Source organism: Lynx canadensis, chromosome E1, assembly GCF_007474595.2.
Source record: "Lynx canadensis isolate LIC74 chromosome E1, mLynCan4.pri.v2, whole genome shotgun sequence".
Lineage (NCBI taxonomy): Eukaryota > Metazoa > Chordata > Mammalia > Carnivora > Felidae > Lynx > Lynx canadensis.
In genome coordinates, this window is record NC_044316.2 from 29,777,317 (window position 1) to 29,802,664 (window position 25,348).

Sequence of the window (25,348 nt, forward strand, 5' to 3'; positions counted from 1 at the left end):
CGAGTAAATAAATATAACTATATACTCTTTATGAGAGATAAATGTATCTGAAATGTCATGGAAAGGATGCACATAAAAAGATGGAAAGACAGCAGGCAAATGGGAAGAGACAAGGCACAGTTAATCACAAACAAAATAGTTGAAGCAAACAGCGTTAAGCAAGACAAATAAAGCAGCTTCTCAGAGATCAAAGATCAAAGGGACAAACACTTTGGAAAAAGACGGGGATTTAAACAACATCTACACTATATACCCAATGGAGTTCACACATTCTTTTCAAACACCAAATCCAGTGCATATACATGGATTGATTGGCTAGCTACAAATAAGAGTTTTAGAATATCTCAACAGTATACAGAGCACATTAAAATTTTCTCTTAAAATAATAAAATTAGAAATTAATAATAAAAATATAGCAAAATATATGGTCATTTAGAAGTTTAAAATGGCTTGCCTAAAAACTCTGCTTAAAGTGGGAATTACAAATTGTTTAGAAATAAATGATTATGGCACCTTGCTTTAAACTTTCTGGATATGAACAAGATAGGGGAAAATTTATAGCCTTAAATACATGGATTGGAAAACAAGTAAAATAAAGGAACAAGTAAATGAACTTTTCAAATTAAAAAAAAAAAACAGGAAAGAAAGAATAAAGTAAACCAACAGAAAGCATCAGGAACTGGCAAAGCTAAAGCCAGAAATTAATGAATTAGAAAATAAGCAAGAAATAGGTTTTATGAATTAAGAATGTTAATTCTTCAAACAAACCAATAAAATAACAAAAGTTCAACAATTGTAAAAGAAAGGGCACATATACGTGACTTTTGAAATACTAAAGGGACCATAATCACAGAGGAGATTTAAAAATTATGTTCAATGCTATATCAATAATCATAATCCAAATTCCTTAATTTGGTAAAGGCTGTCTACCAGAAACCTCTCCTAGAGATCATACGTAATGGTAAAATATTAGGCGTGCCTGGGTGGTTCTGTTGGTTAAGTGTCTGACTCTTGATTTTGGCTCAGGTTATGATCTCGTGGTTCGTGGGTTTGAGCCCTATGTCTGCATTGATGGTGTGGAGCCTTCTTGGGATTTTCTCTTCCTCCCTCTCTCTCTGCCCCTCCTCTCCCCTGCTCCTGCACTCTCTCTCTCTCAAAATAAATAAATAAACTTAAAAAGATGGTAAAATACTAGATGCGCATTGACAAAAGCAGGTAGGAGAGAAGGATAGCTACTGTCCCACTTACTGCACACAATGTATTGGGAATCAGAAATCACATTGATTGTCGTTAATGAAGTGAGATCCAGGAAAGAATGAAAAGTACTGGAAAGGACAAAATGATCCTTACTTGAAGATGATATAGCAAAAAAAGCATAAGATGCAAGACAATCTACTGAAGAAAAAAAAGTTACTAACAGAGCTCAGCAAAGCAACCAACTAAAGATTTCTTTTGAACTAGCACTAGCTCTTCTATTGTCCTACAATAGCCAATTAGAGAATATCTTGAAAAGAGAGTTGATTCATAATAGTCATGAAACCTGTAAAATATATGCGGCATGAAACTTAATGGGAAATGTAGAAGGCCCATATAAAGAAAATTATTAAACCTTCCTGAATACGTAAAATTCAACTTGATTAGGAAGACATGTCATGGATGGAAAGGCTTTCTGCAAATTAACTTAGGAATATGATGCTACTCCAATAAGATTTTTTCACTTAAACTTGACAAGCCAATTCTAAAATTCGTTTGGAAGGGAACATGTGTGCAACTAACTGAGACATTTTGAAAAAGATTACCCTGGGGAGGGACTCGCCCTACCAGATGTTAAAATATACTATAAAGTTCCTATATGGTGTGAAAATTAATAAAAGGAAATGCCGTTTAAAGTGGATTGGGGAGGCCAGAAGGGGGAGCTCTCACACCCTACTACTCATTGTCAATTACAAACCCAACAGGAAGTCTCTCGTACTTCAGCTACTGCTTTACTACCCCAGCAGGAGGAAGAAAGGTTTTTCTCTTGCCCCAGCAACAGCTCAGCCAATGAGAGACCTCACAACTCAGCCAATGAAAAGCCGCTATACTTCAAACTCCCAGTTTACTCCAGTGGATTTTTGGTTTATAACAGCTCCTCTCAGCTTCCCTCACTTTCCTCTTTGAAGAGTGTTCCTCTGCTTTGCTCTTTGGACTTGTTGTAGCTTGCTTATCCCGAGTTGCAACCTTCTAATTTCGCTAAATGAACCCAGTTTTGCTGGTGAAGTAACTGGCAGTTTTATTTTTAAGGTTAACAATGGGTGTAGATAAAAAAAACAAACAAACAACGGGCGTAGATAGGTGAGTGAGACTATAACATCATATAATAGAAAAAAAATGGACACAACCTATGGCTATCAGTGGAAGAGTAATTAGATAAATTATAGCACTTCTAGCCAGGGAATAGGAATACTATACAATTGTTAAAAAGAATGAAGGGGCGCCTGGGTGGCTCAGTCCGTTAAGTGTCCGACTTTGGCTCAGGTCATGATTTCGCAGTCTGTGAGTTTGAACCCCATGTCAGGCTCTGTACGGACAGCTTAGAGCCTGGAGCCTGCTTGGGATTCTGTGTCTCCCTCTCTCTCTGTCCCTACCCCACTCATGCTTTGCCTCTCTCTGTCTCTGAAAGATGAATAAACCTTGAAAAAAAAATTTTTTTTAAAAGAATGAAGATCCAAACACACACAGAAAGATAGATTGATATGTATGCTACATTGTTGAATTAAAAATAAATGTAGTTGTAAGATTACACGGTGTGATAATTTTATATTAGAGCACACAAACAAAACCATACATCTGTGTGCTTATACATGCATGTACATACATCAAGAAAAGATTTATAAGGACATACACTGGACTCGTAACAGAGATTAATTTAGTGATAGGGGTGTCACATTGGAGGAAAGAGTAAATTGTTTTACTTTGTCTTTTATATAACCTGTACTTCCTTGTTTGCAGGTTAAAAACCTAAGTGAGGAAAATGCAAAAAGACTATGTTTTACAACATATATTATTATAGTGTTGCTGTTCCCTCCCTCTCATTGGACCTGCTGTTTTTCCTCCTCATACATTTAGCTGCTGAACTTATTTCCACACTTTCACTTGCATGCAAAAAATGTTTATCTGCTGAGTTTCATGTCCTTCAGACGTAACATCTTCAGCCTCTCCTAGGTGCTCTCATCTGCAAACCTCTGGCCTCACCCCTGCCCAAACGGGCTAACTAAAATGATAAATCCTTTTGTTTTGTGGAATTTAATCCCTTCAATCTAGTAATGAGGGTAGCCTCCTCATATTACGATCAGATTAATTCTTCAATTAATTAAACATGGACAATAATTCTAGTCCTTAGAGCAATGAATTTTGTTGGTAGGCAAAATATCTTTCTAATTATAAGGTGGAGGGAAAAAATAATAGAAGGGGTAAAAATAATATAAATACCAAGCAATGTGCACCTAAGTCCCAGGAGGTCAGGTTTTTCTTAAGTCTTGTGAAGAGATGGCCCCAATGATCAAATCATGGTCAAGTTCACACTATTATTATAAATTATCAACCCCTAGGGTTTTCATGTACAAATGGTGGACTCTCTTTCCTAGAAGCTACAGTGCTCCCAGACATCTCTCTGGAATTCTCTAACTTCCTTTCTTTCTGGCAAAGAAGTTGGAGGTAGTGGTTGGCAGAAACACCGGCCTGGGCTTTGCTGGAGTGGATATAATACCAGGTCCTGGCAATCTCTGCAAGGAGAAATTTTTTTTCATTTAATTTAATTTAATTTTTTTTTTGTGTGGAAAATGTCATCAAAGGCAGAGCAGTTAAATGGTTTGCTATTACAAGCCTTTGTAGGAAGGAATTAGGGTGGTGGTTTCTAATCTGCTGGATGACACGGTGAGAAAAGATGGGGAAGGGCCCCAACCAAACCAGTGTCCTGCCCACACCCACTGGAACAGCTACTGTAGCGTCTCATCATTGGCAAACCCCAAAGGGTGCCACGTCAGGCCCTGCTCTAAAAAACACACAACAACAACAACAACAACAACAACAAACATAGAAAAGAATTCATCCTATGGATGGAAAACAGATGCTGCACTGCACCTGTTAGAGGTTACCTTCCTTTCCATTCCTAACCCAGCAAAGAGCAGCAAAATCACTTTTGCAAATGTTCTCTGCTTTGGGGCTGCAGAGAAATGACACATCCTGTGCAAATGAGAGCTTCAGACAGGTTACCCAACACAGCGAGGAGAAAATGTGAAATGAGGTCCTGGCAATTGTCCAAAGCATCAGAGCATTTGAAATAACTCTAGTCTGGCTCTGTAAACCATGAAAACTGGTGAGATGGGACCAAAAGATGCAAGAGCTCTTTGAATCCAAGAAGGAAACACCTAGAAACAGACAAGTCGTTCCCTTAGCCTCATTTTCCTGCATTTAGGGGAGAGGCAGGCGGAAAACTCCAGTGGGTCTTACTCAGAACTGTTTCCATGGTTTTAAACTGAAATTGATGCCTTTAATGTCCAAGTTGTGATGACAATCGGCCTGGTTGCATGGCCCCTTTCATCGCCAGGGCCTGCACGGGGCTTGTAAAGAGATGCTCTTAAAAAGATTTCTGGCTGTCAACAAACTCTTAAAAAAAAACAACAACAACCCCAAATATGTTGATGAGTTGAGCATATGCAAGTGAGGAACCAAAGGATTCATATTTTCTTTCAAACACAGGCTCAAGTATGAAGGGGAGGACATCCGGTTGTCAAAATAGGCTTGAGGTTTTGTGAACCCAGAAATTCTAGAGAGCAGGGTGAGATTTGTTCCAAACCCTAAATACTGCAGGGTTAAGTCTTCCCTCTAAACAATTAGATAACTGACATCTCATTCCGTGGATTTCTCCCTTGTTTCTTCTTTTCTAAAGCAAACAAAATAACTCGCCTTGTTTCAGGGTAATTTTGCTAATATTTCCATAATTAAATAATTACTTCAACTCCTGAATTAAAAACTGTCCCGTCTCCGGGTACAGGAGGCTGCCAGCTGTTTTAAATAACCCTTGAGAGTGGTCAGGTTAAGGACTCAATTTATGACCTTATAAATTAACACAAGGAAACCTACTCCATAATGCAACAGACAATTCTATTTATAATGCTTAATTAATCCCCTCCAGTCACCAGCAGAACCCACTTGTGGCTTTCATTTCAACCTCACCCAAACGCAAGTCTCCTGAGATGAGACGTGTTAATATGTGAATGCTGGGGCGCCTGGGTGGCGCAGTCGGTTAAGCGTCCGACTTCAGCCAGGTCACGATCTCGCGGTCTGTGAGTTCGAGCCCCGCGTCGGGCTCTGGGCTGATGGCTCAGAGCCTGGAGCCTGTTTCCGATTCTGTGTCTCCCTCTCTCTCTGCCCCTCCCCTGTTCATGCTCTGTCTCTCTCTGTCCCAAAAATAAATAAACGTTGAATATGTGAATGCTGATAGAGTTTGCAGGCCTCATGGGCGAGTATTAAATAGCGGACGGTCTGGATGAATCAGCTTCCGATTGTTCACTAATCAAATGTAAGAAGAAAATGGCAAGTTTGGCAGCACTGACGAAACCCTTCATCAAAAAACCTGAGCTGGAGCGAGGTAGAAAGAGAGGAAAATGCCCAAGTCTGACACTGCCCACAAACACTAGCTCTAGACTTCAGGAAATCTCCGCAGAGCAGAGACCCCGACAAAGTGTCAGAATTGTATCAAAGGATGGCTGTAGGAGGCTGTCCTGGGTGGCTTCATTTGTCTGGTGTCACCCGTACCCCGAGGCTGCTCTCTTTTTGATAAGAAAACTCAAAGTGGTAACCAATTCTATGCTGCCTTACCTAAGGTATTACAGAGTGGAGTCATCTGGAAAATCCCAAGTATCTCAGAAGGCTACAGGGTGTGGGCAGAGTCATTTCTGCAGACAAAGAAGATTCTCCTGGGACTAGGCCCTGGGCGGGAGAAAGGAATCACCGCTTGGACAGGAATTCTGCCTCGTGGCCTGGCGTCTTGGAATATGCACGGACGGCTTTATCAGGTTTTAGGACTGTGCAGGGTATAATCAGGAAAATGACTTTCTCCCTTTTTTGTCCACCGTGTTCAAGAATCAACATAACGTGATATGTGCAGCTCCCAAGCTCCTTAACCTTGCCTCCTCGGGTTCCTCATCCACAAAGTAGAAGTGCTAACACTGCCCATCTCCAGGGTTCTTGTGAGATTACACAGAGCTAATACACATGGAGGTTTTAAACAGTGCCTGGCATACAGTAGGCGCTCCGCAGCCTCGACTGTTCTTACCGCAGCCTCACTCTGCTGCTTTCTCCTCTGGACTCCCTGTCTTCCCTCCAGGTGCTGCTGTAGCAGCTATGTCTGGCTGCCAGCAGCTCTCCCGAATAGCTTCCTAACTCACTTCCTCATTCCAGGTCCACACCTCTTCCAATGCGTCAGACACAGTACTGCCACCTAAGTCTTTCATAGTCTACCTCCCATCCTGTCCCCCTCTTATTCAGGGGTCTGCAGAGTTCATCATCTAATGTCGAAACTCCTTAATCTTGAATTCAAGTGTCATTGTACCCCTGCCTCCTGCCCTAGTTTCTCTCTCTGCTCTTACATTTCACAGGACCTTCTTGTGAGCCCTCACCTCCCCTGGAGCTATGATCTGTTCCCCTGCTCTCCTCTGCCTGTTCTAGCATGTTCTTGCTCTTCAACTGTGCTCCCAGGTTTCTCCACTTGGAGGCTACCTCCCCCTCCCACCAGCACCTTCTTTTTTTAAAACATTTTTAAAAATGTATTTATTTACTTTGAGAGAGAGAGAGAGCTGGGGAGGTGCAGAGAGAGAGAGAGAGAGAGAAAGACTCAGAGAGAGAGAGAATCTCAAGCATGCTCCACACTGCCAGCATGGAGCCCGATGTGGGGCTCGAACTCACGAACTGCAAGATCATGACCTGAGTCAAAACGTGGAGTTGGACGCCTAACTGACTGAGCCACCCAGATGCCCCTCCCCCAGCATCTTCTGGTCCAAATCCTAGACATCCTTGAAAACCAAATGCCACCTCGACCTTGGAACTTTTCTGATCCTATCATGTTACTTTCCTCTTTCTTTTCTGACTCCCAACATCTTTATCTGTTTTTCTTTTAAATCCTCAACCCTAGTTACCTGCTATTACAGATATCAATGCATATGCCTCTTAGTATGTTCCATTTCCCACCCTCTGAGCTCCTTGGATTGAGACTGATTCTTCAGTGTGTCTTACTCAGTCTTGTCTCCATCGCTATGCTAGGCACAAAACAGGCCCTCTGCAAACAAGAATGGAATTATTAATATTTTGGACAGGTTTGGAATAGTGACAGCCTGATCCTGCAGTTCATGCTTCCTGTGACTTATTCTCAGTAACCCCTTGCTCTGTACGGGAGTGCCTATGCAAATATGTCAACTCAAAAAGTAAATGGGATTAAAAAATCCTATCAGCAGCAGAAAAAAAACAATGGATTGTTTTTTAAGAAGAAGCAATGGGGAAAAAAAAAAAGAAATCTGGAGTCCAGTACCTTTATATCTGGTCACTACAGCTGCGTTGACACTAAGAGGCTCTTGAAAGCTGACAGTGAGTGATGTGCTGCTGGTCACCATAAGAGAGGCGTTGGTTGGCACCTCGGGGGCTCCTGGGACAGAAGGAAAAACATAAGGATCTTAACATCGCAAATCCTTTTCAAACAACGTTCCCGCCTCTTCAAAGGATACCCTGAAACACACACTATGGAAACATTTGTTTGTAGAGCCTAATAGCTTTTGCTTTTGAACATTTTCATTAGAAGTCTCAATGGCCTTTATTTGTTGCTATTGTGATCTTATTTGAGCATTAGAACATCTTCTGAAGGGGTAAATAATACCAGTTAAGCCTTCCCAAAGTATCCTGGAAACACAACAGGAGATTGACCTGGACCAGTGGAGAGGAGGCCAGAAAGTGTTAGCAGGAACTGTTGATAGAGACTGGTACATTTCATGAAGTATTTTCATGTAAATCATTGAACTGGAGCCTTTTTGCAACCCTGTTGGGTAGAAAGGGCAAGTAACAGCGTGTGCACGTTTAGGAGGAAGAAACCACGTCTGAAGAGACCACACTAACTTGTTCAAGGACGCAGTGAAGACACAGCTAAGACCAAAGCCCGTGGCTTCGGATGCCCCGTTCTGGGCTCCTCCCTGTGTGGAATGCTCAGGGCCTGGCTCTCATGCTGCCTCCTATTACATCAAGTAACATTTTCTGAGAAAGAATTCATGGACGAATGTCATGCCCATTAACCTCGGGTTTTAAAGGACTCCTGATAGTTTTAGGTGTTCCTTAACACCCAGAAGGTGTTTTGTGATTTAGAAAATTACCCCCCAAATGGCTGTAAGTCTAAAACTATAATTACTTCTAGTATTAATCTGTGTCCTAAATGAGGCACAATAGCAAATGCATTTATTAAAACTATTGCTGAATGTCTTTTTTTTAATGCTAAAGTATTTATTTTACAATAAGATTCTGTAAAAAAATCTTTATTTAAGCAAGTTATTCTATTAGTTAAAACAAAGCAAAGGTAATAAGTTTGAAAGCAAATTAGTGTGTATTTTTTATGAATGTCTTTTTTTTAATTGAAAAAACACGTATCGGCATTGCTGAAGAGATTGTTAATATTGAAAACAAACTTCCATGAATGTTGCTTAAGCTATTTGCTTTAAGAGAAAGGATTAGGGTATGGTTCGATACTTAGCACTGCTTTAGAAAGCCAGATTTTCACTACTTTTTGTCTTTATCTATAGCACAAAGCAGAGGCAGATATTTCCAAACTAATGAACTGATCTTTCTCTTATATTCAAATTCTCCAGTCACTGTGTGTCTGGAGTGTCACAACAACCACACTTGTTGTTGTGGTTTAAATAAGATCTACTTTTAGAATAAGATTTTAGTATTTCCCAAGTGTTTGACTTTTATATATTTTTATAGTAGGGGCTGCTCTAAGCATTACCTTCCAGTGCTAATGAGTATTATCCAGAAACAACGCTTTTTCTTAAACTAACGGAAAGAATTGGTGATGAGAACAGAAGTACAGATAAAGCACAGTTCAGTGACTGACTGTCCTCTGTCGCCTGTAGTAACTGAAGATTGGTTTATATAAGCTCCCTATAAAAAAAAAATGCAAGAGAGAGTTGAAAACAACTTAAACTTGGGTTGAAGGCAGAAACTGGACAAATAGGCAAACAAATATTTTCCACCTCCACATCCCAAAATATAGCCACTTAGGGTATCAAACCATCCAGGTTATTAGGCAGTAGGGCGTATCGGGTGGAAAGCTCTAGATGAGTGTGAGATGGTGGAGACAGGCCAGCAGCACCGAAGCCTCATGGCTGTGGTCAGAGAACCTATCGGGAGCCAGAAAATCAAGCGAGACAAAAGATCCTTTTACAGTCGCCCAGAGCCCTCGCTCCAAATAGGCTGACAACGGCCATCCATGACCCTGTAGCAGAACTGCCAAAAAAAAAAAAAAAAAAAAAAAAAGTCAGTAAAAGAAGGCCTGGCTGTCTCCAGCCAACCTGGTTTCTAGTTAAATGCAGAAGTCCTCTGCTTATACTCACTGGCGTGCTCGAAGCCTGTTCTCATGCGTCTGTAGAGCCGACACCTCCACTCCCAAGCTTTCAGCTGTTTCTCTTTCTCGGTGTTGTCCAGACTGGGTCCTTCATTCTCCACCTGGGTGGACAGCTCGCTCACCCTCTGCTGGGCCTCCTGCACCAGCGTGGCAAGGTGCATCGCTCGGCTTTCCAGGCTGACAACTGGAGGGAAAGACATGGCTGACTCCTTTCTCCTTCTGGGGGAATGCCGCTTCATTGGCGGGGTAGTTAAGAGTCTACTGTGGACTTTAAAAAACGCCCGGGCTAAGTGGGATCCGTGTTCCTCATTACCCGACTGACTCCAGTACGTCGAAGTAGTGGTAAATCCATCCATTTAAGATCTCTCATTGCTCTGTGGCCCTCTTGTCACAGGCACCCCGAGTAGCTGCCTAGCACGGTTCACTAGAACTCCACTATCAAGTACCCATGAGGACCACTTCTAACCCAGATCGCACACATTTGTTTCCATGATCTTTAGAAAGACAAACAGGGCCAAAAGCTCTGTAGGGCTAGGAAGGCCTTAGGAAAAGTCATCCACAAGGCAAGTTGCATACTATTAAAGTTGGTTGGTCATTTTTTCCCTTCCTTTTTTCTTTCTTTCTTCTTCTTTTTTTTTTTTTTTTTGGTAGCATCGGATTCAAATTTTCTGCTCTTATCACATTGTGCCAATCTCATAGACGTTTTTGTATATACGTCTCAGTGGTGTAATATTTACCTATTTATTTATTTAAAATATTTTTTAATGTTTATTTTTGAGAGAGAGAGAGACATATAGACGGAGTGTGAGCGGGCAAGGGACGGAGAGAGAGGGAGACCCAGAATCCGAAGCAGGCTCCAGGCTCCAAGCTGTCAGCACAGAGCTGGATGCAGGGCTTGAACTCACGAACCGTGAGATCCTGACCTGAGCTGAAGTCGGACACTTAACTGACTGAGCCACCCAGACGCCCCACCAATTTATTTATTGCTAACGAAGTGCCCGCTGCCACGGTAGGGCTGCACGTTCTGACACTGGGTGTCATTAGACAATGATCTTCTATCAATTCGATCTCTGATCATGATCTCAGGGAAGGAATGGTTTCTGGAGATGCCTATGCCTGACAGCAAGTTCGACTACTCTTTTTACGGAGAGGGATTATACAGCTTGATATTTCTGTTTTACTCAATACATGATATCTCAGCTAAATTCACATGATGGCGTTTACCCAACTGGCCCTTGTGTGAGTGAATGTTCAGGACAACAACAGAATGCATCGCATTCTTGTGTCAGACTGGGAAGCTGCTTCTTGGCCTTTGCTCCTGGCTCTCACGAACGTGAGGGCTGCCTCAGCGGTCACTTGGTCACTCTGCAGGAGCCCCCCTCTCTCTGGTTAGTGGTAAGGAGGAGGCAGCCTCCGCGTGGTCTTGTGGAAGGGAACCATGCAAATACTGAAACAGACCAGAATCAAGTTCTGCTGCTCTGTCGCCAACATGTTTGACCCTCTCTGTGACCAAAACAATATTTCCCCCTGGTGGGTGAGAAAGAAATCCAACCATTCCATTCTTCTAATTAAGGGGGGGGGGGGGGGAATATGATGAAGATAACTCAAGTGAAAACTTGTTAGGTGTATTTTGAAATGGAAATTAGGTGGTTATAGATTCATCTTCTCTGCGTTCATAGGCATGTTTGCATTAATTACAGGAAATGAATAATAATTTATTATTGCCCCTGCTCACCATCAGTCTCAATTTATTTACAGATGAGGTCAATGAAAAATTAGTTGAGTCTTTTTTTCTTTTCCTTTCTTTCTTCTTTCTTTTTAAAGTTGCTGTTTAGAACACTCAGGACTGTGTTTTGCTGCCGATTTGTCATGGTTAATGAATGTTGCTGTAGCAGTCAATCATGTACTCTGAATACCGTCACACTTTTTTTTTTTTTTCTAAAGCCTCAGTCGTGAGCCATGACAGAAAAATAAACAAATAAATATAAAGCTAAAAAACTCTTTCACTGAGCAGCTACACTACGCAGAATCCCCCGGGAAGGCTAAAGGGGGCCAGAATAAATGATAATATAAGTGCTGTGGACGCAGGGAGGCAATGATGGTGTATGAATGTGGAGGCTTTGGAAAAAAAAAAAAAAATACACACACACACACACACACACACACACACACACGGGCGCACACTCCAGTGGAAAAATTGGCAATATTAGTAGCCTCAAGGTGCAATTTCCTGAAGCAGTGAGATTGACAAGTCAGTACTAAATGCTGTTAATTTAACTAACTTCAGATTAATGGTAGAGTCTGCTATGACTGAAGGCCTCAAACACAGTCTCATTATAGCCTTGCTGGGAAGGTCCTAAATATAGGCATTGACAGTTTAAAACAAATTCGTATACATTTGTGTATTTTTAGACATAGGTTAGGCGTCAGGGTTTGTGTCACAGTTTTCAGGTTGATTAATTGACCCAGTAACTGCACCCTCTACCCACCACCCCCCTCCTTCTTCCACTCCAAATTATAGAGAAAATGGGGGAATTGTCCTTGCTAAGTCATTCTGTGAGCTTTTTATTGTAAGCCTGATGTTTGAATTGCATGCATGCATCAACACTTGGGTGATAGACACATGATTTATAAAAATAAATTTTTCTAATACTATGAAATCCCCCCTATTAATTTTTATATCCACAACAGTTATTACTGGTGTGAATTCCAGGTGGCATTTCAGATGGACAGCTTCTCTTGAGCTATGCTTGGCTCCCCCTGAAATTTTTCCTGCTTTCCTCAGCACAACACGCTTTGTTTCTAGACTTTCCCTTTCCTCCTCGGCTGTGGCCTTGATGCTGTTTGAGTTGTAGTGGCAAAGGGATTCTACATGTCTAAGGTAAAGCCTTTTGCCTCTTCATAGGCTAAAGGAAAATCCATTCGGTTTTACAGCCAGGTGAATTTTCCAAGATCCTCTAGATCCCTGTGCTTCTCAAATTGGGCTACCTAAATACCAACACAATGTGGTGGTGCTGGTGGGGCCGCAGTGGGCATCTCTGGAGCCACAGAATGAATATGTGTGTCTTCCCAGGGCATCAATTTTTCCATACAGATTTTGGTAAAAGCATATTATTTAGAAATTAAAACAAACACTTCTGGAGGAGAATGGAAAGATATCCCCAAAATTGAAGGCTTAAAAAGGAACTTTATAGAAATGTCTCCCACCGTTTTTCTTCCAGGCACCCCTGAGAATGCACTCACTTGCCTCTGTAGTTAGAGGTAATTCCGTGGGCGAGTAGAAGGGGCACCAACCGAGCCAGTGGTTTCCAACCATGTCACCCAGCAAAACTTTTATTATTTTTTTTTCCTATGGAGTTTTTTAATAGCTTAATAAAACACTTCTCTTTTGAAAGATTTTCCTTATTGACTACCAAATCAGCTGACTTACAAAGTAATCATTTTCTCCTTATTATTAATGACCTAATGAAGTGGGTTTATACGTTTTAAGCAGAGGTAATATGATAATCATATTAGGCCGTGCAGTTTTATCTTGAGTAATGGTGCCATAGTTTAGGCTTTTTGACACCTGGCAAATGACTCTGAGAGTCCCCTTCCTATTTTGGCCAGATTGAGAACATTTTAACCGCTTTATTTTATTGTTATTTTTTTAACTTCCTTATTTTGAAAATGAAGAAACCCAGCCCAAGGAGGTGAGATGGTTCACCGAGATTTTCGTAAAAACCTTAAAGGGGCACCTGGGTGCCTCAGTCGGTTGGGCGTCTGACTTCGGCTCAGGTCATGATCTCACTGCTCATGAGTTCCAGCCCCGTGTCAGGCTCTGTGCTGACAGCTCAGAGCCTGGAGCCTGCTTCAGATTCTGTCTCCTTCTCTCGCTGCCCCTCCCTGCTTGCTCTCCGTCTCTGTCTCTCTCTAATATAAAAAATAAAACAAAAAATTAAAAAGAAACAACAACCTTAAAGAACCCAGTGAACTTCCTCTATGGCAAAAGGAATGCAAATTAACCTAGTACTTACATATCACACATTCTAACTGCTATAGATTTGGCATGAGGCTAGTGAACTCCTTTTGGTTGGTCAGTTGGACACAGAAACGAGAAAGGCTATGTCTATCATATGATTTGTTCTCCTGCCCATCCACTTCTCTTTTCCTTGGATCCGTTTCCCTTTTACTTCCACACTCTGGACATTTTTCCCTGGAGTCCAGAATTCCCAATTTACTTGCAAGGTTTGGTCTTTTCTCTCTCATTGTAGTCGGTTCCTTCTCCAGCCAAGCAACTATCCCTCTGAGCAGGCATAGCCAGCACAATAGAGGGTCTGTGAGTGTGTGGTGAGCCGGCCGGCTGGGGCAAGACCACTCCGCTGCTCCTGAAATAGGCCCCACGCTATTGTGGTGTTTAATTATCAACAGCATTTCTACCACCCAGTGTCTGAGTGGGTATTTGTTCTAAGACCTGCCCAGCTAATTAACTAGAGGTGGGGGTGGGGGTGGGGTGGGAACTTGGTGTTCAAAGAATACAATTACGGTTACTGTTTAAATCCTGAGATAAATAATGATCAGACTGAATGTTTTTTCCTCACCATCAGAGTCTAACCTATGGATCGCCAAGTACACACTACTTCTTAATTTCGTCTTGCCCTGCAATTGATGAGTTTTGGCCTGGTTGATAATTGCTTAGAGCAATATAACGAGGGTAAAATGTAAACTAATTTCAATTTTTAACTGAAGGTGTTAGGGAATGATTCATTTGATTTGCTTGAAAAAATGAATACATGTGCCCATTACTAAGTGATATGACATTCTACAACTTAGCAACAACTTTTCTATTGTCACTAGCATTTTTCTTTTCTCTTTTTTTTAATTGATGAGAAAAGGAGGCACAAAGACAATCACTTAGTCTCAGTATCCGAAAGAGCCTCAGAACCAGCCTTAGGTGCCTCTTCTTATAGTACCCGTGGCCCAGGAGGGGAACTCACTGCTCACTAAGGTGGCCCTGTCCATTCTCACTGTCGGTTTTAATTTTAAAAGAGTTTAATTTAGGGGCGCCTGGGTGGCTTGGTCGGTTGGGCGTCCGACTTCGGCTCGGGTCATGATCTCACGGTCCGTGAGTTCGAGCCCCGCGTCGGGCTCTGTGCTGACAGCTCAGAGCCTGGAGCCTGCTTTGGATTCTGTGTCTCCCTCTCTCTCTGCTCCTCCCGTTCATGCTCTGTCTCTCTCTGTCTCAAAAATAAATAAACATTAAAAAAAATTAAAAAAAAAAAGAGTTTAATTTAATTTTAAAGAGTTTCCTCATCCTGAGCTGAAATCTGCTTTCCTCTTATTTCCAAAGTAGAGGCAAAGTGATACAAGGGCTTTGGGTCATAGATCTGGATCAAGCACTGCCCGTTACAAATGTATGATCCTAACCAGTTATGCTACCATCTGAAACCCCAGTGTCTCATCTGAAAACTGGCATAGTAATAGTACCTGTCTCATAAGTTGTGATCAATTATTGATAATCTTTACATAGATGGCTCTCAAATAGTGCAGTTTTGTATTATCATTATTATATTCATTGGGCTGTGTTATATGTTTTAGAGGCACACAAAACTAAATCAAATACTTGTTTTATAAAATAGCTCTGTTCTTCCATCAAAAAAAAAAAAAAAAAATCTCTGACCGTAGTTAAAAATTTTCTGCCCCAACTACTATTCAGAAATATATTATATACTACATGGTGTCAATTTTAACCCTATCTGTTATTTCAAAGAAGGAAACAAGGTCACTTTGGTATAAACCTTGAATTGTAAGCCAGTATCCTCTGGGCAACCAAGAACGGCAGTTCATAAAACGACAACCTTCTAACAACCTCACAACTGACTTGTTTTCAGGTAGGAACTCAAAGGATATACTATAGAGGGGTCCAATAATCCAATGTTTTTTAATTAAAAAGCTCTCATAGCAGAAAAGCTCAAAACCTCAGTTTCAATTTACCTGTCTTGCTAAGGTTAAGGACTCAGAATTCACTTTGGCTTCACTTAGGTCTTGACCTAAGTCTTCTTTTCAAGTCTTGACCTTGAAGTCTTATTTTCAGGTTTTCCCAAGGACTTTTAGAATGTGGTTCCAAAATGTTTTAGAGATTTTTCATTTTAATTACTATGGCACTTTCTCCTCTTAGAACTCATTACGCCCTGGACATGGGGCTCTGGAATGTTCTTCCCTGCTACTTTCCAGCAGAATGTGGATTCACAAAGTCCATATTATACAGCTTAAGTTGTAATTGTGGTTCTTTAAGAGACAATGACCCAGAGAGAGACTTCTGTTCCAGCTCTCCCAAACTCCAATGGATAAATGGACATCTCTAAAACAAGCATACAAAACACCTGAGGAAATTATTTAGAAAATCCAAAGCAGATCACTGAATGATGTCATAGCTTAACTGTGAAATAAGATAACCATATCTTTTGCCAATACTTTCAAGTACTGTCCAATAGAAATATAGTGTAAGCCAAATCATTTAAAATTTCCATAAAAAAGAAAAAAGTGATATCAACTTTAATAACCTATTTTAGTTTACTCAGTAGATCCAGACTATTATCACTTCAACATGTAATCCGTGTAGAATTATTAATGACATAGTATAGATATTATATATACAATATATATAAGTGTTAAGAAGTGTTTGTATTGGGCAGTGTTTTCTTTTTTTTTTTTTTTTTAATTTTTTTTTCAACGTTTTTTATTTATTTTTGGGACAGAGAGAGACAGAGCATGAACGGGGGAGGGGCAGAGAGAGAGGGAGACACAGAGTCGGAAACAGGCTCCAGGCTCTGAGCCATCAGCCCAGAGCCCGATGCGGGGCTCGAACTCACGGACCGCGAGATCGTGACCTGGCTGAAGTCGGACGCTTAACCGACTGCGCCACCCAGGCGCCCCTTGGGCAGTGTTTTCAAAACACAAACTATACAACAGATGCATAAAATATTTAAACTCTTCACCAGAAACTCTTGGGTTGTTTTATATTGTTTTTGATATTTATATTGGCTAACTAACTGTCCCGTAATAGCCATACCCTTCTGCATTGTACTTCTGAGCTGGGGCTGTGTGACCAATCACATTCAGCAGGAAATGATAATATGTCATTCCTGAGATTAGGTTATAAAAGACACTGTTGCTTCTACCTTGGTTTGTCTGTCTCTCTGTCTGTCTGTCTCTCTCATCATTTGCACTGGGGGAAGCTAACTGTCATGTCAGGGAGCAGCCCTATGGAGAGGCCCATGCAGGAAGGAACATAAGTGTCTTGCCAACAGTTATTCTGAGTAAGGTTGGAAGTGGATCCTCTACCTCAATCAAGCCTTAAGAGGATAGTAACGGTTATGTTGGGAGAATTTAGGGACGCGGACCTAGGTTGTGAGCATGTGCATGTGCACATGTATGGATTGAGTGGGTTGTCAAAGGTATCCTTAAACTTTATCTGTCACATTTTAAGTTTTTACAAGGAGAATGTAGTCTCTGTTGCATGTACATTTAAAAAATCAAAAACAAAAGAATGAGGGACAATTAACTGCTAAAGAGCAGGTGAACAGACCTTAGGTTGTGGCCACCGGATGTCTAAATAATTACTCGGAAATATGAAAAAAGGTCAATTCACTCAGTATTTAGTAAAATCATTCCCTTCAAAAATAAACAAGATATTCACACCTTTCAAAAGAAGTGGCCTTGGGATTCATTCAATTCAATGAAGCACATATTTACTGAATGCCTACTGTTTCCTGGGGATGCCGAAATGAATGAGACAGACGGGTTCTGCTCTTATGGAGTTTACATACTAATGCAGGAGAGACAGTAAATAAGCAAAGGAAATGGAAAAATACATATACAGTGATAAGTACTATGTAGAAAATTTAAGTGATGTGATTAGAACGTGACTTTAGGGGCGCCTGGGTGGCGCAGTCGGTTAAGCGTCCGACTTCAGCCAGGTCATGATCTCGCGGTCCGTGAGTTCGAGCCCCGCGTCAGGCTCTGGGCTGATGGCCCAGAGCCTGGAGCCTGTTTCCGATTCTGTGTCTCCCTCTCTCTCTGCCCCTCCCCTGTTCATGCTCTGTCTCTCTCTGTCCCAAAAATAAATAAACGTTGAAAAAAAAAATTAAAAAAAAAAAAAAAGGAACGTGACTTTAGACATTGGACTTGGTGGCCAAAGAAATCCTCACTTGAAGATCTGACAGTTAAGTGGAAATGTTAGGAAGGAGTTGGTCAGGCAGCGATCAAGATGAAAAGCAGCCAAGCACTCCAAGCGTAGGGAACAGCTAGGACAGAGGCCCTCAGGTAAGACAGTGGGGTGTGTTCACGGGATGGAAGGGACGCTGGTGGGGCTAGTGTATCGCGGGTGAGGGGTGAGCAGTGTGAGATGAAGCTTGAGAAGCAGGTCTGTAAGTCCGGGTGAGGATTTGTACACCTATTTTAATGAAGCAAATAAAAATATCTGGGGACTCATTCTAGAGACCTGCCCAAAGCTTGTTCTTTACATATTCTAATGGTTGCAAATCTTTGTCCTTTGAGGGTGGATTTGATTTCAGGAAACCACTCTAAATCATCTGAAGCCAAGTCTGGTGAACATGGAGGGTGATGACGCGGGGCGATGCTGTTTTGGAACAAAAATCAGGTGTGACTGTAAGCAACGAGTCAGATTTTCTCATAAACTGGCTCTGAGGACAAATCCAGAAGTGTTTGGAGCAATGGCCGCTCTGTTGGAACAAGTGTGGGGTCTCCCGTGAGGACCGTGTTAAAGGATAACATTTGTTTGGCTTGTAGACTTTCTGGTGTGTTTGTTTACATAAAGCCAGCCTCATTAGTTTATAGTCACACCTCTTAGACGTGCCCTGAACCAGTCCCAGCACCGGCACGGACCCTCGACTGCTGCAGAAACTTGTGGCACATCCTGACGTTGTCTGTCAAAATTGTAACATCGGTGTCCGCGCCATACTCGCGTGACAGCTTACTGGGCAATTGCGTTTTATGAAGTCATTGAACATAACTAATTCTGGGCGACATCTCCCAGTTCCACGGGCAATACCTGAGGGAAAGTGAGAGAGATCACAGAGAAATGCAGAGAGGGCCTGCCGAGAAGGGAGAACACAGCTGCAAGGAAGGGCAGAAAGACTGAAGATGAAGTGCATCCCACCATCCTTCCTGGTCCGCATCATTCAACAGTGTAAAGCTGAAAACAGTCAGGCTCCCTCTACGGCCAAATTCTACAACAGTACCTGGAAAAATAACAACGCAACAATAGCAAAAGATACTCCCGAGCGTAAATTGCTGGAAGACTTACAGGTATTTTCCATACTCTGTGTAATGCGCTCTGCACGTAACTCACGTGCGTGTGTATGTGCATAAATTCAATACCTGTAATTCCCAGCAGTGGGAGACAGGGTTCAAAATTTCAACTGAAGATTTCTGAGCACCTACTCTGTGCCGGGTACTGGGGTCGCAAGACAGACAAAATCCATGTGAGTGACCAGATTTGTACATGGTAGGTATCCAAAAAGAACTCGTTTCTTTATGATTACTGTTTATGGACCCTAGATGATGTGAAATAAATAGCAGTCTCAGAAAGGCAAGGACCCCACTGATGATTCGGCAAATTCCTTCTAGAGGCTGCTGAACTGGGATTTCAGAATGGGGGCAGGATATGAGTTAGTCAGAATGAGGCAAAGGCTTAGACTGGGGACTTTCACTTATAGAGACAAGTCTTTCTTGGATAGCGTTTGTTCAGTTGAGCAGGTGTCATGGCGACTGGGATACTGAGTGGATGGAACGACCAAAGGCACAGTCCCTGGGTGTCGTGAGGTGCTTCTCTACATTAGCTGTCCTAGTTCCAGTCCTTTCTAGTCTGTGCCTGTTTCCTGAGCTCAGCACACCAGTCCACCTGGAAGTATTTGGGATTCTACTTTAATCAAGACTGATATTAGAAGGAATGGATATTACTTTGCTGCTTGCTTAAAGATGGGAAGAATGGGAAAAGTCACTGAATAAGGATACTAGATTGATCTAATGAGTAGGCCGGGTTCTGCATGTATTTAACATGGGGGTGGTGTGCAAGTTTGGGTGGCTACTTCTGGGACTTTCCCAATAAAGAAGGAAATGTACATGGTTGAGTTTCAAGCCACGTTTGTAAAGAACACCTTGCTATGGTGTTGTGATTCAGGAGCTAAAGACTGAAAAGCATGCCTGACCAATAATTTAGAGTTAGGTCCCTAAACTCAGCTGTGTCTTTGTGATTCCTGCAATGAGCTGGGGAGAATCACAGAGGATTGCTTCAGAGTTGTGCTGGGATCCTTGGTTGCAGAGTGGAAAGCACATCGGGCTGGCTTTCAGAAGGGAACATACAGGAAACAAGACAGAAAATTAACCCTCATAGAGACTCTGTACTCTGCTTTGGAATACCTGACTGGCATTAGAAGAGGAGCTGACGGAGAGTCAGGGAAGGAAAGAATTGAGGTGTGATAGTGAGTGTGCTGATGCTTTTACACAAATACCAAAGCATTTAATATAGAGGAATTGGGTTTAAATCCTACTTCTGCCATCTACTAGCTTTGTAGCATTGGGTGAATTATTTTGACTTTCCTTTTTTTAATGTTTATTTACTTTGTTGAGAGAGAGAGAGAGAGAGAGAGAGAGAGAGAGAGAGAGAGAGAGGCAGCAGGAGAGGAGCATAGAGAGAGGGAAAGAGAAAATCCCAAGCAGGCTCCATGCTGTCAGTGCAGAGCCTGACCCAGGGCTCAATCTCATAAACCGTGAGATCATGATCTGAGCTGAAATCAAGAGGCAGATGCTTAACCAACTCAGCCTCCCAGGCACCCTTGACTTTTCTTATTCTAGTTTCCTCATTGAGCAAAAGGATGAAACAGACTCCCATCTCATAAGCCAGTTGTGAGGACCGAATGAGGTGATGCAAGCAAAAGAAGTTTTACAATGTGTAAAACACTCGAAGAAATTAAGACCTCATTGTTATTTTTCTTCTTTTACTTCCTGCCTCTGCAACTTCTGGGGAACAATTCGCAGCAGGTGTTTGCTTATCTGGTTCTGGCTGGCGAACCCTGGTGTTTCTCATGGGCTGGCTCGCACTCATGCACAGAAGCAATTCTGTGTCTTTTGTACTTGATATATAAAGTGAATTAAAAATCCCTGAAAACAGATTGTGCTTTTCTATCATGCCTCTCTCCAACAGGAAAGGCACCTTAGGGTATAGGACAGAACAAAACAATATACCATAGGATTTTAGCAAATGGCACAAAGGGAAAGATTCAGGGCCCCAGTCCTCCATATTGATTATTTGGAAAAGCAGCAAGTTTGCATAGGAGGATCCCAGGCATGGGTGTCCCACAGAGTTGGGTTTGAGTCATTGACATCCCTATTCACCTGCCAGATGTGTGACCTTTGGTTAGTCATGTAACCCCCTCAGAGTCTGTGCTACCATGAAAACTCATGTATATGGAGACTTCATAGCTACCCAATCGATATTCCTTTGCCATTTTTACACATGTGGGAGTCTAACAGGGAACTATCTCTTTGACTTTTTGTGTGGCCAAGGTGACTTAGGTGTCCTATTTCCTGGAGGCTAAAACCTAGGTTTATCTCTCACCTTCCTTTACAACTTTGTGATGATGGTTCTGGTTATCATCCCAGAGGGAATGAGAAAAACCAGGGACCTTTTGAATGAAATTGTTTTTGGTTTAACTAGATATTTAGTACGTGGGTTCTTTTATGGAGATTTAATTATGCACAAGAGGACTTGGGGAGATTGGGAGTCTCACTGGTTTCACGGAAAATGCAGAATTCTTTGTAGTGTCTCAGGTAAGTGGGACTGATGTTTCATCCAGCCCAGTGCAGGCAACATCTGCATGAATGGTTCCCTTGTTCCTACAGAATGGGGCTCAGTCCACATTCTCTATGTTCAGACCCTCTGCTCCTCTCTCCACCGCTCTCTCACTGGATCTTTGGGATAGACGTTATTGCAACATAAATTAGAAGGTAGCAAAGAGGGCTTCCGATTTCTTCCATCTCTATTTGCCCACCCCTACCCCTCCAAGCCCCCCGCTCCACTAGAAAGAAGTGACACTTTGACGAAAGAGCTCTTACTGAGAAGCCCCGATCCTACGGAACCCAAATCCTCACTCTGTGTGACAGGGATGTGGTGAGCCCAGCATTTTTAAAATAAAGAGTTTTCTGATACAAGGATCTGCCTCTGTACGTAGTCTTTGGGTGGTGGGGGTTTATGAAACTTACGAGCAGAGATGTGGCCTCTAATTATATATTTGCTTGCTTCTCTGGGTCTCACCGCTTGGAAGTAAGTGAATCAGTATTAGTGAAAGTAACAGTTTGATGGGTTTACTTTTTTCTTTTAGGAAACATAAAAACTGTGGCTTGGAGCCATTGTGGTCATTGGGTCAGAGAGTTTGCACCAGGGGAATGTGAGTGCCCACCTAGGAATGTTGCTGTAGGGTTTAAAGGAGTGAATGCATGTAAAGTGCTCAGAATAGTGCCTGGCGCAGGGCAAGGGCTGTGCGACTTTGTCCTGTCCGCTCCCGGCGGGCTCTGCCACGGGCCCCAGAGCAGCTCCCTTTGGCAAGTACTCTCAGCTCTACTTCAAAACACATCCGGAAAGCAGCCGGTCCCGAAAGACCACGCGTTATCGGATTCCATTTACGTGAAATGTCCTGACTGGGCAAATCTATACAGAAAGACAAGGTAGCTTAGTGTCTGCCTAGGACTGGGAAGAGTGGGGAGGTCGGGCAGTGGTAGCTAAAAGGTGAGGTGTGAGTGAAGAAAAGGGTCTAAACCTGATTGTGGTGATGGTTGCACAACCGTGCATTTACCAAAAACCACTGAACTGTACATGTGAAATGGGTGAATCGCATGCATGTGAATTGTATCTCAAGCTGTTCAAAGGCGCATCCAGAATTCCGCGCCAGCCCGCCACCAAGGTCACTACCCTGCTAGTCCAAGCACCTGCATCTGTCTCCTGGACCCCTAACCAGTCTTCCCAATTTCGCAGCGGCCCCGCCACTGTCTTATCTCCCGCAGAGCCCTGCAGTGATCGTCTCAAATGTAAACCAGAACACATTATTCAGCTGCTTAAACTGCTCTGCTGTCTCCCCATCACATTTACAATCAAAGTGAAACACCTTACCGTGGTCTGCAAGAGCCTGAGTGGTCTTCCTCCACCATCACTCTCCCCTTGGTTTATCTGCTGTAGCCACACTGGCCTTGTTCTTCAAACAGGGCAACTCACTCCTACCTGCCTTGGCAGCTTTCTATTTTCTATTCACTCTGCCTAGAATGTGACCCCACATGTCCTCACTTGGCTCATTCCTTGATATCCTCTAGGACCAGGCTCAAATGTCACTGCATCAGAGAGGCTTTTCTTGCCCAACCCTATTTAGAATAGTCCCCACTCTGTCAGTCTCTAGCCACTCACTTATTTTCTTCATCACATTTGTCACTATTTGCGTTTACAACTTAATTGATCTATTTACTTGCTTATTGGAAGTCTCCTCCACTAGTGTGTAAGTTCTATGACAACAGGGATTTTGTCTTGTTCACCATGGTGAGGTGAGCCTAGGTACCTAGAACAGTGCTCTGTCCTCAGTGTTTGTTTGTTGTTGTTTTTTTAACATTTATTTTTGAGACAGAGAGAGACACAGCATGAACAGGGGAGGGTCAGAGAGAGAGGGAGACACAGAATCTGAAACAGGCTCCAGGCTCTGAGCTGTCAGCACAGAGCCCGACGCGGGGTTCAAACTCACGCGGGGATCACGAGATCATGACCTGAGCCGAAGTCGGACGCCCAACCGACTGAGCCACCCAGGCGCCCCTGTCCTCAGTATTTGCCGAATGAATGAATGAATGAATGAATGAAGCAAGCCACCATATTGACTGTGGACCCAAGACACTAACCCACACACACACTTAAACCTTTTCTATGTATACTTCCTATTCTATAGCCTCACTTGGAGTGTTTCATTTATTTTAAAACTTGGGTTAAATTCTTAGGAGGAAGTTCTTTCAAGGATCCCTTTCAATTCCACTTGGTGTATTCTATGTAGCACGTAACTTGATGCCTACACTGGTAAAATTCTATAGGTATTTGCATGAAAGTCCGTGAAAACATGTAAAGGAATTCTGAGCCTATCTTCATCAACTGTTCATGCTGTAAATGTCAGTCATGCTATTTCGGTGGCACGAAGCTGGATCTAGCCTTAATAATACATGTTTTTATCCCCAGGTTTACTTACAGTGCGGACTTTCTCTGGCCCCTGTCCTCAGAAGAATCCTGGCAATGGGCACGTTGTTGGTCATGATGGCGATATCCAGGGGCGTCAGCCCCTCACTGTTAGGGGTGTTGAGATCTAGCTCCTCTGGTGTATATTGATACAGGAGGATCTGCACAGCATCCATGTCCTGTTGTTCGACTGCTTCAAACATGGCTTCGTTGCCCTGGAAGTTCTGGAGGACAAGCACACACGCAGGTGAGCACACTTTCATAGACTGGCTTGCCTTGCAGCTTAGCTGTTTTAACTTCAGTGACTGCATCCCCACTCATAACTGCAATTGATCCCAACAAACACGACTTGTTAAACACAGCTGGATCCTCCCTCCCTCTTGTCTAATGGCCATTGAATGGATCTGTACATTTAGATGCATTGAGACCATACAGTAGGGCATGGCTAGTCTACAGGTAAGGGCAAACACTGGCTTTTCTCGAAACCAGTCTTCTGTGCGAAACCATCTGATAGGTCATTAGAAGGTGTCCCATGAGGAACGTGGCCTGCAGTCATATAAATCTGGTACACACTGGATTCGTCTAGGTTACCACACTATTTTACTATAAGACCCGTCAGGGCCTTTGATAATTCTAACATGCAGTTATGCCTCTCTGATAGGTGAGAAATATGACCTATTTTAAATATTTGTGCAGAGAACATATTTTTCATTGCATTTGTTTTAACTGCCCCTGGAATAGCATTCTACAGAACACAGTTCGGGAAGTGCTGGCATAGCTAACGCAGTACAGGTCATTTAAATTACGACTGGCTTGGAGTTGAGAGCACGATCTCCCCTCCGCTCATCCCCTCTCTCCCCATCCCCACGTCTCTTCTCTTCTATCACTCAGACCCAGACACTGTCATCCCTTGCCTGGACGATGGCAATGACCTGCCCATTGCTGGTTCTTGTCTCCTCCAGCCCATGTTTCATATTGAGATGAGAGTAGTCTCTCTAAAACTGATGTTACATACCCCTTCCTTTCTGCAGCTCCCAAATAGCTCTCACTGCCTGCAGGCTGGCTCCCCAGCTCCTAGACTCCTCTGTACTAACTAACGTCTGCACCTTCTCAGCCCCGAGGCCTCAACCACCGAACACCTGGCATTGCTGAGCCCCTGAGGGAAGGGCTCAAGAGGTGGTGTCCAGGGAGAGCTTTGGTGGTTGGGTGGCCACCTGTGCTGAGAGGACCAAAAGTTGAATGTTCACAGGATTCAAATCACCTATAGAAAAAAAAGTAGCTAACGACAATACGATTCCACTGAAAAGTTCTACCAGAGATTAATAGTAAACAAAGGACAAAAGGTCTGGAATTCTCTCATACGTATTTCTGTAGCTCATGGGAGAAGAGCAACACATACACTATTTCTACATCTGTTTGGGATCTTCTCTAAGTGTTGTTTGCTC

The 25,348-nt window shown here is 42.6% G+C and overlaps 1 protein-coding gene across 1 annotated transcript in view; it reads right to left on the minus strand.

Annotated features, from left to right (window-relative positions):
* The window catches only part of ANKFN1 (ankyrin repeat and fibronectin type III domain containing 1), a 241,738-nt gene that overhangs the window by 108,980 nt on the left and 107,410 nt on the right, over window positions 1-25,348 (minus strand). Inside the window, exons 4-6 of the mRNA XM_032591208.1 lie at window positions 23,917-24,127; window positions 9,633-9,827; window positions 7,568-7,681 (exon numbers count right to left, since the gene is read on the minus strand). Of these exons, the coding sequence (XP_032447099.1) occupies window positions 7,568-7,681; window positions 9,633-9,827; window positions 23,917-24,127 (520 nt within the window). The remainder of the gene's footprint in view (window positions 1-7,567; window positions 7,682-9,632; window positions 9,828-23,916; window positions 24,128-25,348) is intronic.